This window comes from Pteropus vampyrus, unplaced genomic scaffold, assembly GCF_000151845.1.
Source record: "Pteropus vampyrus isolate Shadow unplaced genomic scaffold, Pvam_2.0 Scaffold228, whole genome shotgun sequence".
Classification (NCBI taxonomy): Eukaryota; Metazoa; Chordata; class Mammalia; order Chiroptera; family Pteropodidae; genus Pteropus; species Pteropus vampyrus.
The window spans coordinates 720,148-732,123 of NW_011889009.1; the positions used below are offsets into that span (position 1 = coordinate 720,148).

Here is an 11,976-nt window from a genome sequence, read left to right on the forward strand (position 1 = left end):
CTCGCCCCGATGTGGCTGGCCAGCCTGTCCCCTGGGCTTTCTGGTCCCAGCCCTCCTCCTTACGCACCAGAGTCCCTACGCCTTCACCCTACTCCACCCAGGCCACCTAACACCTAGAGGAAACCCGCTTCACCCCACGCCGTGTGGGCTATCCCGCACCCCAGTGGACATCCCACACCGCATGCTACCTGGCGCACTTTACCCCGGAGGACGTCCTCACCCCGCTATGTCGGCCCCTGCCACCTCCAGTACACGGTCTCACCTCCATGCCGTGTGGGCCCTCCTCTCCCGCCCCTCACCAGAGCAGAAAGCCCACCTACCCTCCCAAGACTTCGTGCTGGCACATGGTGTAGCCCGCTGAGGCCGATGTCTCCTTGACACTCACCACCCGGTGCTCAAAAGGGGCTGGGGGCGCCGGGCTGTCATCTGTTCAGGAAACAGAGTCCCTGAGCCTCCGATGTGCACCCTCCGCCTCAGCCACCCACCCCAGACCCTCTTGGTTCAAGTGACAAGCCCTTTGCCCTTCTCAAAGATCATCTCGTTTGAGTCACCCATAGCAGAGGAGAAAGCTGAGTCCCAGAGAGGTGAAGTGACTGGGTCACCTCAGGTCCAACGTCACACAGTGAGTCAGTGACAAACGGGATCCTGAGCTGGGTCTCCTGGAACCTACGACAGGGCTCACTGCAAGACGGAGAGGTCACATCCAGTTTGTTCGCTGAAGTCAAGAAGGGGCCGGTGGCAATGGCGGGGGTGGGGAGGGCGGTCAGCGCGGCCGCGGGAAGTGGAAAGCACATGGGACAGGGTGACGGAGCAGGGCGTGAGGACAGCCTATTTCAAGGGTACAGGCCGGGCTGCGGAGCCAGCAGGGGTGGCGTGCCAGGGAGGCAGCTGGAGAAACAAACACCCACCCGCCTCTCCTCTCGCCCTTGGGTGTCCGGACAGGGCACGGAGCCTGCGATGCAGCCCCTGGCGGGGGTGGGCAGCGACCGGAATGGAGGGGAAACGGAGGACACCAGCACTTGAAGAGATAAAAATGGTTTGGGTTTGCTTTTTTTTTAATAAAAACAAAAAACAAACCTCGTCCTACAGAGATGATGGGAACCCGGAAATGTTACACGAAATGGAGCAGAGATAAAACAGAATCCAGACCACGCACCAACATGACGACATGAGCCGGCGTGTGCAGTCAGGCCAGGGGACGCCCTGCGGGAAGTCCGTGGCTCGGGCTGACGCTTGTTTGGAACCTGGCACAGGAGCACTCGGCATTCCAGGGGCAACTCCAACACCCCGAGACCGAGAAAACACCAGTTTTCTCTGTCAATATGAGCAGCTTTCTGCTCCCCGAAGACGAAGCCTGAGTTTGAGAGCACGTGGCTCAATCGCTTTTGCCCCTGCAAAGTCAAGCCCTGGACTCCGGGGGTAATGCTTGTGGGATTTGGTCGATTTTTCTTTTTTCTGGGTTCCCAGTAGGTTGAGAGAACCTGGGTTCAGGCATGTGTAGCATATTCCAAATCTGCAACATTCCAGGCTAAATGCTGTTTCTGCTCTGAGCGGTGGTGAGGCCGTGACGAGCACGTGGCGGGTCAGGGCCCCCCCCAGCACTGACGCTGCGGCCTGAGCGCGTTTCTCAGCCTCTCTCGTGTGTCCACTTATCCCCCTGCGTGCAGACGCACACACACACGCACACATGCACGCACACCCAGGTGGCAGGGGCCGGCACTGACACGTACAGCCCAGCACACTGAGTCCTCAGACGGCGCTGGCTTTGTCACTGTCCCAGGCTCAGAAAAGCCTCCCAAGTCACGGCTGCTCTCAGCTGTGTTACAGGAATTAAGGGAGGCCCACGCCAACATTTGGGCCAAGCCACACGAGGGGAGCAGCAGCAGCTAGGACGTCAACGTGACGGGCGACCGCGGATCCCGGGGCGGCAGGGGCACCAGGGCTTGGGGCACAAGGACACCGGACACCTCCCTCACCATGGGGACAGGAAGCAGGACAGCACCTGACCACCCCTTCCCCACCCCGGATGAGAGCTGGCTCACTGGGTGCAAGAAGCTGGCGGTGGCCTTCGCGCACCTGCTTTTCACGAGCCCTCCCTGTCCCATGCAGGATGATGGCAGCGGTGGCGACTCAGGCGCTTTGAGAGATGCCCCAGGGGAGCCCGCGGTCCCCTCTGCTCGGCAGCTGCATCTCCAGCCCGTCTTGCACCCCCTGATCTGCATCATCTCTCCCTGGAAGCTGCAGGGAGGCCCCCAGGAGCAGACCCTCCAAACCCGCTCGCTGTGGGCACAGGGCAGCGGCCACTTACCCAGAACCACGCTGCCAGCCTGGGCGCCCAGGGACGCCCTCCTCCCCGCCTCGGCCCCGCCCAGGCCTTCGGTGGGGCAGTCCTCGCCGGCCTCAGGGCCCCCTGCTCCTGGGCCTTTGTCCGGGTGCGGGCCCAGGGCCCCAGCGTCGTCTCCCGTGTCCGTCCTGGCCTCGCTTGGTCCCGTGGAGGGATCGGCCGCGGGACCATGTTTCTCCTTGGCCTTTGCGCCCGCATCGCCGCTCTGCTCACTCGGTGGGGAGGTCTCGCCGGCTCCTTTTGGGATCTGTTTTCCCGACTCGTTCCCAGGGGTCTGGGGGCAGCACTTAGGCCCAGGCAGGTCTTGCTCATCTGGCTGGGCAGCTGCTGGAGCCTCTGCAGGGGGCGTGGGCGTGAGGCTATCCTCTTGTGTCACAAGCAGCTCCCCAGGTGCACCTGTCTCCTGCACGCGGATGGAGATCCTGGGGCAGAGAGAAATATGACCCTGAGCTTAGAAGCAAAGTCTCTGGAGTCAGAACGGACTGGGTTCTACCACCTGCTACTGCCACTCGGCCCGTGGCCTCTGGGCTTCGCTTTTCTCATCTGCAGAAAGGGTCAGCTTATGGTTGGAACCAGCAGACTCCAACCCCTGCCCCTCTGGCTCCCTGCGCCCCTCTGCCCAGACAGGACAGCAGGAGAGAAGTAGCCTCAGTGACCGGCGGGGCCACCAGCTCTGCGGATTCCCCAGGGGCCTGGAGAACTGCTTCCGCACCAGGAGGCCTGTCCCCCAAGCCTCAGTTTCCCTCTCAGTTAAATGGAGAGGAGAGCGAACCAAGCCCAGCAGCACAGCGGAAACCTCAGGTCAGGCATGTTTTATTAAAATTGGGCATCGCTCATCAGTCTGGACTCTGTTTCTCTCTGGCTGTGGGGGCCCGCCTAGCCCAGTGGCCGCTGTCTGCCCCCCACACATCCCGCTGCGCCCCGGGCTCTGGGACCCAGCTGGGGTCGGGAAGGACCTTGACCCCGGGGACTGTGACCCCCAGGGATTCAGACCCTCCCTCTCAGAGCTGCCCCTGCTCTGACTGGCCCTCACGCCCTGCTGCCCGGGCCTGTGCGTGTGGGGCGGGGGCAGGGGGTGAGTGTCTGGCATGGACTGAGTCCCAGGAGGGAGCCTGGAGCCCTCTGTCCCAGTCTCGGCTCTGCCACCGGGTTCCCTCCTCTGGCAGACAGAGGGAAATAGCTCGCATGCGCTGAGGAAGTCACAAAGACAAGGGAGCACGTGGGGCCTGACGTGGTGCGGCCGCTGCGGAAAACAGCACGGCCTCCCGCAGAACTCTAAAGATAGAACCAACACGTGATCCGGCCGCCCCGCTCCCGGGAACAGAGCCAGCGGAGCCAAAGGCAGGGTCTCCAAGGGACACGTGCACACCACGTTCACGGCAGCATCATTCACAAAGCCGCAGGGTGGAAGCAGCCTCGTGTCCGCTGACAGGTGACGGTCCCTCCACAGTGGACTGTCAGCCAGCCCCAAAACGGAAGGCGATCCTGGCACCTGCTACGCCACGGACGAACCCCGGGACACTATGCCGAGCGAAACGAGCCAGTCACAAAAAGACACGCGCTGTGTGGTTCCGCTTACACAGAGCTCGTGGACCGAACTCCGAGGCAGAAAGGAGAATGGTGGGGGCGGGGGCCAGGGCCGGGGCCGGGGCGGGGCGGGTGGGGTTGTTCAATGGGTACAGTGTCAAATCTGTGAGATGAAAAAGTTCTGAAGGTCTGTGTCCCAGCGATGTGAATGTACTTAACGCTGATAAACTATACACTTAAAAACTGGTAAGATGGTAAATTTTATGTTATGTTTTTTACCAAAAAAAAAAAAAAAAGTGAAGCCTTTCCCCAGCCCCTTCTCTGAGCTGCTGCAGGACCCCTGACGGCGGTCCCTGTCCCTGGGTGTCTGAAGGACCTGGCAGCCTGTCGTCCATTGCCAAGCCTCGGGCAGGAGGCGGCAGACTCCTCCCAACACTCTGCCCCCCCGGCACTGAGTGCATTGCTGATGACAGGGAAGGCTGGGATGGGCGGCACCCAAGTCTAGCTCAGGCCTTGTCATGACTAAGGGACACAGGAACTGCAGGAAGCCAGTAGCTCAAAGACCATGCAGGTGGCCGGCTGACAAGGCCAAGGCTCTCTGCTGTCCCTTTCATCTTCACACGTAGGAGGCCAGGCGATGACCCTCTGGCACCGCCATGCATGCAGCCCCTTGCCACTGTGAGTTTGCATGGCTCTCCCGCCTCCTGCTGGCATAATCAGCCAATACTACTAATCAGGGACAGTGCTCCACACCCCCACATCCAGATCAGGCCTCAGGAGCCCCCAGACAGGCAGCCGCTGCCACCAGAGCTGACGCGTGAGTTACAGCCTCTGTTCCTCAAAGTACACCCATGTCACAAAGGCAGGCACTGGCCTACCCGTTCCCGAAGCTGCGGCAGGCCCGGTGTGCCTGAAATCCAGCACAGGCTCAAACTGATGTGGAGGCCTCAGCAGCCGAACGCCCAGCCCCTCACTCAGAATCTCCTGGGGGCCACTTACACGTTCGTGGAAATCCCCCCATCCCGATTCCACACTCAGAACCCGGCCAGGATGCGGGATGCCTGCCAGGAACTCTTCCCTCTGGCTGGTTAGGTCTCCTGGGGGGGGGGTCCCACTTCCTTCCAAATGATCTAGGCTTCTCTGCCAGTCGCCACAGCACGCAGACACCAGGTCCCCTGCCCGCCAGGTCCCCTCCCGGAGCCAGGCCTCAGAGGGAGGGCTCAGTCCCAGGTCAGAGCAGCCCAGGGCAGGCGCGAGAGGGCCCCAGCCCGGGAGAGAAGCCGGAGGAGCCCTGGGCACCACCCAGGATGCACCGCTCCTGGGGCTGGAGGAGCTCGGGAACCAGCAGGTTCTGGCTCCTCATTCTCCAGCACCCCATCTGCTGAGGGCTGGTCCTGAGACCGCGTCCTGAGGGTCAAGTCACCCCCCAGAACCAGACAGACCAGTGCCTGGGCCTCACTCCAGGCTGAATAAGCCAGAATCTCCGGGCGTCCGTATTTAAGACATCCTCCCAGGTGATTCTCACGGGCGCCACGTGAGAACCAGCACTCTCTGTTCCCGGAAGCAGGGTCTAGGCCTTCTGTGGTCCCCTCATGAGGACGGCCCTGTGCTGTGCACAGGGCCACACGACTGTGCGGCTGGGCCATCGCTCACCGCCCCCTGGCCCAGCTTGCACCTACCTCGAATGCACCTCGCTGGCACCCTGAGCTGCCTTGGCCTGGGCTAGCGGCCCTGGTGTCAGCTCCGTGGCCTCCTCTGAGGGCCGAGGGTCAGGCCCGCCGGATGGTGCGCCTTGTCCCTCACCCGGTGCAGCCTCCTGGCTGGGGGGGACCTCACAGACCCCGCTGGGTGCCGCCGGCAGTTCCAGGCCAGTCTCGGGGTTCTCGCCAGATGCCCCAGCAGTTTCAGCTTCTGCCTCTCTGGGTGGCAGCAGGTGGCCAGGGGATACCTGGTCTGGGCCAGGAACTCCATCCTCCTGGCCTGGCAAGGCCTCCGTCTGGGTGAGGGTGTCAGATCCCATCCCCGAAGCACGGGTGGGGGACAGCCTCTCCACTGTTCCCTCCGGGTCGGCCTTCTGGCTCTCTGCGGGAAAACAGGCGAGATGAACACGCACTGCCACGTGGAGGGGTCTATCCCAAAGACACGACAAAGGACAGGCACAGAGCCATTCGACGTGGCACGTCTGCAACAGGCAGAGTTAAAACAGCCACCCTAGCTGTTACCGGTAGGGGGCCAGTTTTCACAGCACAGCTACCTGGCCGGCTCTGTGCAAGAGGACAGAAACCTCCACGGCAGCTGCGGGGTGACCTCGAGGTACACCGGAAGTGAGAAGACGCAGGAGGGGGAAGGGTGTGCGCTGAGCTGTTCAAGCTAGGGCGTGTGCGCACACGCGCACACGCGTGCACGTGTGCAACCACTTACAACGTGGTCTGAAGACACTGGACCCCGAAAGACAAGACAAAAACTTGGTACGATGGTTTCATACGGCGGGAGGGAACAGGACACAGGAACAAGGGCGGATGCTCGACAATATATCTCATTGTGGCTTTGGAATTATGTAGATACTATGCAAGCTTATAAAAAAAATTAAACTTTTTTCAAAAAGGTATCCATAAAAATGTAAACAAAGTGAAAAAATATCTAAGTATCGAGTTGGTGGCGCAGGCTACACACAGGGGAACTATTCCAAGTGACTTTAAAGCAGCAGCTGACGGTCATCTCTGGTGGGATGGACACACATAAAGGACAAAAAGAATTGGGGTGGGGGGGGCTTCAGCAGATTTTCAGTGATCACTCTGCTGGTGGTGCTGGTGGCGTTTTCGTTCTGACCCCAGTAGGGGTGCGACGTCGGATGAAGCGAACGGGGCGCACTCACCTGCCCCGGGCCCCCCAGCTCTGCTGCTCAGCGCACACTTGGGTCTCGCTCCCTCGTCGTCCACGCGCTCTCTGTTCTGAAAGAAGCACCACAGAAACTGTCATCGCCGCCGCCAACAGCACCGTCCAGCCACGCGCACGTGCCGTGTGCCTACCATGTGCTGGACACCGAAGGACTCGGGTCATGTCACGAAGTCACAGTTACACCAGAGGGTGGCTACTGCTGTTGTCACTTCAGAACTAAGGACACCGAGGCTTTCCCGGGGTTGCCTTTCTAAAGTGTCACTGCGTTGCTGGTGAGGGCAGACCCGGCACATGACGGGGGCCTAAGCGGGCTGGGGGTCAAAGTACTCAGACCAGGGATGGAAAACGGTGTGAACCTTAAAATGTCAACTCAGGTCGTCCTCAGGTCGACCACTAGACCGTAGGTTTGCTTTGGAAGCTAAGTCCAAGGGGTCTGGGCTTGCAGGAGAGGCACGGCGATCAGTTAACAAGGTGGGTGGGGGCCGGGTCGGGGCACCTGCCCTCGCCGGTCCCAGTGGCACAGTGTGGCCGGGAGCACAGCCTCCGGGGCTCCCCAGCCACACTTGCGTGCTTTGACCCCCACCTTCGCCACTCGGCCAAGACCCTTACTTCTGTGCTTCTCACTTTCCTCGTCTGCATGAGGGGGAGCATGAGGTCATCCACCCACAGAGGCCCTGGGCAGGCTTGGGGGTTCGTCTGAGCAGCTACGTGGCGAGTGCTCCAGAGCTCCACGCCTTCATCCCCCGAGCCAGACGGTGGTCTGTCCAGTGGGCCATCGTGTAAGGGCACCCGGAGCCAGCTCTCGGCCTGGCGGGCACGTGCCTCTGCTCCCACAGCAGGCCCCAGAACACTCAGTACTTCCAAGTCTTTCTAGATGGCCTGACCCCTTGCTAGGTCCCCCAGGGCTTCCGGGGGTTCCGAGTCTTTGGTGAAGAATCTCCTAAAACTCCTCCTGGCACCTGTCCTAGCTGAGCCCCTGGTCCCAGGGCCCTCCCCGCAGGCCTTTTCCCTATGAGGCCCCTGGAAGCCCAGAGGCCAAAAAGAGCCCGAGATGCATCTTGCCTGGCTAGCACGGCATTTAAAACGTTTTCACATCAATGGTTTAATTCTGGATTTTTACGTTGAAATTCTAAGTTCCCTTTCAGGGTGGCAGAATTGTTCTATATTTTGATTATGATGGTAGTCATTGGGGTATATACATCTGTAGAACTGTATACTTAAAATGTGCATATTTTGTGGAGGGGGCGCAGCTTATTTTATGTTCCTTAATAAAACTGATTAGATAAAATTGTAATTTTCCAGCTTCCCTTGAAAAAAATATCTGAAAGTCTGACAATTCTAGGTCCACACGCGGCAGGAGGGGCCCCCTGTTAGTGGGGCGTCACAGCCCTCGGCTCTCACCAATGTATCCCTGCCACTAAGGACAAGGCCTGGTTCCACTGCAGTTCCTACGCTGGGCCCCTTCTCTCAATTCTGTTACCTGCTTGTGTCTTTGAGTTTGTAGGACACCGAGCTCTGCCCTCGTAATGTGACAACACGACACGTAAGAACACACAGTCCAGTGCATGGCATGTACCAGGCACTTAATAAATACTAGGTGCTGCCATCGTGATGGTCACCGGCATCATGAAGGTGACCCAGGCCCCCACTCAGCCAAGACCTCCCCCTTGGCCTCTTTCTGCAGACTCTGTCCTGCCACCCCCGTAGCTGGGGGAACAGGCCACCTCCTGCCCCCCACCACCGGTAGGGAGGGAGCCGAACACACTGTCCTTTGGCAGACCTTGTTGGGCTCACACTGTCCTCTCCTCTGCCTTCGGGGGCAGGTGCACATGCACCAGACACACACACAGATAGGTTTTGTCGTCAGGGACAACTTTGTGATCCCTGCCTTGCGTGGTGCATCCAGAGAAAGGAGAAGCCACCCCAAACGCCATTCGAGAGGCCTGACGTCTCCCGAGCAGCTTGACCATGATCTGGGCCCGCCCCTGGCTGGGCCTGAACCTGTCCTTCCTGAGCACGCCTGGCTTCCAATAACACTCTAATTCGTTTTTACAACCAAATGAAGTGTCACTGTGCGTTTCGGGCCTAACAGGTGCCCTCACAAAGTCCTGGCACAATTTTAAAATGTAACGCTAAGATTTAATTCTATTCCACAAATGGATGCCATGCCCCTACTCTCTCAGGACACACAGAAGGTGTCCAGAAAGTGTCCATACAGAATACAGCTTTCGGCACCGACAGAGACAGATTGCCAGGGCTGTGTCTCCGTCCCCCACCCATCCTCGGACCCGTCCTGTGAGGCCAGCCCGGGCCGCAGTGCACAGAGGGAAATCGAGGCCTCCTGCCTGGGCCTGGCAGCCTGACCGGGAGCTGGGACCCAAATCTATAGACAGTCACCGAAATGTGTGTTCAACACAAAGACCAGAAGTCAGATCAGTCACGTGCCAGTGGAGAACTGGCGAGAAATGTGAGAACTCGGAACAGAGAAAGTTCTAAAACTTCCCCCATCCAGATACGCCTGACTATCCGTGACATGTACGACGGCTAATTTCACTAAGGTAGGAAGAGACCTCACAAATTAATACGAAAAAGGCAAAAAACTGACATAGAAAAGAGGGGAAAGGACACAAGCAGACACTTCACAGAAAAACGCCGAAGGTTTTACATCTGTGAAAGAGACTCAAACATCTAGTAAAAGGAGAACAAATTCAAACTACGATGAGATATGTAATTCTATCTGTTTCGGGTAATGTTTAAAATTTTCCATAAGAAAGTTTGAAATTTTTTATGAATTAAGGGAAAAGAGTTAGCTTTAAGAAGCATATAACCAACTGCCTTATTTGGAGCTTGACTCAAACTATAAAAGAAAAAAAAAGAGAAGATGCTTCAGGAAAATTTGAACCTTGACTTTGGTAATACAAAATTTCTGTTTACTTTATAGGTACGATAATAGCTAAGAGAGCCTTTCTCTTTTAGATGTAACTGCTGAAATGTTTATGGAAGAAATGATCCAATATCTCGGATTTGTTTCAAAAGAATCTGGAGACAGGGAAATGGATGGGGAAAACTGGCCTCCAGTTATGGGGCTCACAGGGTTTATTATGCTAATCTCTATTTTTACAAACGCTTGAAAACTTTTATACTAAGATGTTAAGACACACACATGCACGCGCACATGCATGCACAATAAGATTTCAGTTTTCATGCACCAAACAGGCAAAGAATCCAAAAGTTGGATAATCTGCTTTGTTAGCGAAAGCGGAGGCAACTAGGATGCCAAATTACAGTAACTCCTCTGAAGGTCGGTTTGGCTTTTTCTATTACACAATTTACCCTTTGGCTTGACGTCGCCGCTGCTATGAGGGTATTCTACAGGTAAAATCACACTTCTATGAATATTCACTGCATCGTTTACTAACAGCTAAAAATGAGAAACAATATAAACCAACAGTGATGTGGGACTGGTTAAGAAATTAAGACACCGCCCCAAGCAATCTGCAACGTTACAAAGAAGAACGAGATGCTTTCTAGGTGTAAATGTGCAATAATGTCCAGAATATATTAAGTTGAAAAAAAAAAACGAGTCCAGAATGTAAATGATAATTGAGTTAAAATAAAACGAAGAGGGTGGTGTGCGCCCCGGAGTGCTCCAGATAAACAGACTATTTCTGGAAGGCTTCACAGGAAACCGGCACCTCCGAGCGCAGGAGGAAGGCTGCTCTTAGGGGCTGGCGGATGGAGGGGGAGACCGTGCCCTCTCCCCACAGGGATGTTCGTCACCACACGCAGATACGAGGTGAATTCCCTTTTTAAAGGCTGAGGGGGCGTTATCAGGGGCGAGACCCTTAGGTCCCATCTCTCTCATAGGCCAGACTCACAGGGAGCCAGGGCGGAGGGACGAGCTCCGCTCCAGAAGCTGCAGGGCAGGGAGGGGAAGAGGTCAGCTGGGTGAGCTGGCCAGGCTGCGGTGGGGAGGGGAAGCGGGCTTGGCGGCCTGCACAGCCAAGGACAAGCTCCTGAGGACCCCAGCTTTTCTCCTGCAGAGGCTGGTGGGTAACAGGGATCCACCTAGTCAGTGACCTCAGGCCATCTGAGTGTTGCTAAGTGGCTGACCCTTAGCTGTCCCCAAACAGAGTGTTGCCTCTACACACCTCACACACACGCACACAAACACCCCCACCCCAGCCAAACTTCCATTAGCCAGCGGGTTTGATTATGCAACCCTTGGGAACAGCGGCTCCCAGAAATGTCACACCCCACCCCCAGGCTCCGGCTGCGGCCTGGCCTGTGTCCCCCATGGGTCACTGTCAACACTAGTCTCCACGGGCAGCTGCACACTCCACCCACTCTGGGACAGCGCACAAGGCTGGGGACAGGAAGAGGGGGGCCGGGCTTCTGAATGCGGGCTCTGTCAGGATAAACCGGTCCCCACCTGTGTCCCACCCGACATGTGAAGGGACAGAGGGGAGTAAAGGGAAGTCGCCGGATGTCCTGGAAGCTCCACGGTCTTCCTCTCCCTCAGGGCCTGTGAGTCCCCCACTTCCAGGTGCCCTGGAGCTGCCCAAGGCCACACGGTCCCCAAGACACCGCCTCCTCTCCCTGAAAGACAGTGCCCTGTCTGGAAAGCCACCTGTGACCTTTAAGGCTCTGTCTCCTTTTCCCCATCAACAGGTCAAGGAACAAGAGGGGACGACAGCCCCGAACTCTTCTGAGACACGCCGCCTGGCCTCCCCACCTGGGACCCTGGGCCGCCCGTCCAGCCAGACGGGCACCGGGCAGGGAGGCGAGAACCAACCTCCGCGGGGCCCTCGGCGTCGGCCAGGCCTCCTGTCCTCCAAGGGCTCCCGTGCATGATGAAGTCCACCACCTTCGAGTTCTGGAACACAGCCCCCACCAAAGCTATGGCCTTGTCCACAGCCACCACCATCCTGAGGAGGGCTTCAAGCCTGGCACCGTGCTGGGCAGCATCCTGCCGCACAGCCGTCACCAGCTCCAGGACCTCCGGCCACCCGGCCTGCGTATCGCCTGGAGGAGGGTGGTCTGCCCCAGCCGGGCCGGGGCCCCGGGAGGCCTCCAGCCGGTGCAGACCCTGCTCCAGGTCGCCCATGCCTCGGTACACACACTGCAGCTTCTCCGTGACGTCTTCTTGGAAATGCAAGAGTTTGTCAACCTTCTCGTTCAGCACGTTAAGCTTCTTGTCCATGGTG

The 11,976-nt window shown here is 58.0% G+C and overlaps 1 protein-coding gene and 1 pseudogene across 1 annotated transcript in view; both read right to left on the bottom strand.

Annotated features, from left to right (window-relative positions):
• MYLK3 (myosin light chain kinase 3) overlaps positions 1–11,976 on the bottom strand; it is a 31,020-nt gene that overhangs the window by 16,213 nt on the left and 2,831 nt on the right. The window contains exons 2-5 of the mRNA XM_011373746.2: positions 6,747–6,822; positions 5,551–5,953; positions 2,309–2,766; positions 321–426 (exon numbers count right to left, since the gene is read on the bottom strand). Of these exons, the coding sequence (XP_011372048.2) occupies positions 321–426; positions 2,309–2,766; positions 5,551–5,953; positions 6,747–6,822 (1,043 nt within the window). The remainder of the gene's footprint in view (positions 1–320; positions 427–2,308; positions 2,767–5,550; positions 5,954–6,746; positions 6,823–11,976) is intronic.
• LOC111728783 lies at positions 6,829–11,972 on the bottom strand (annotated as a pseudogene).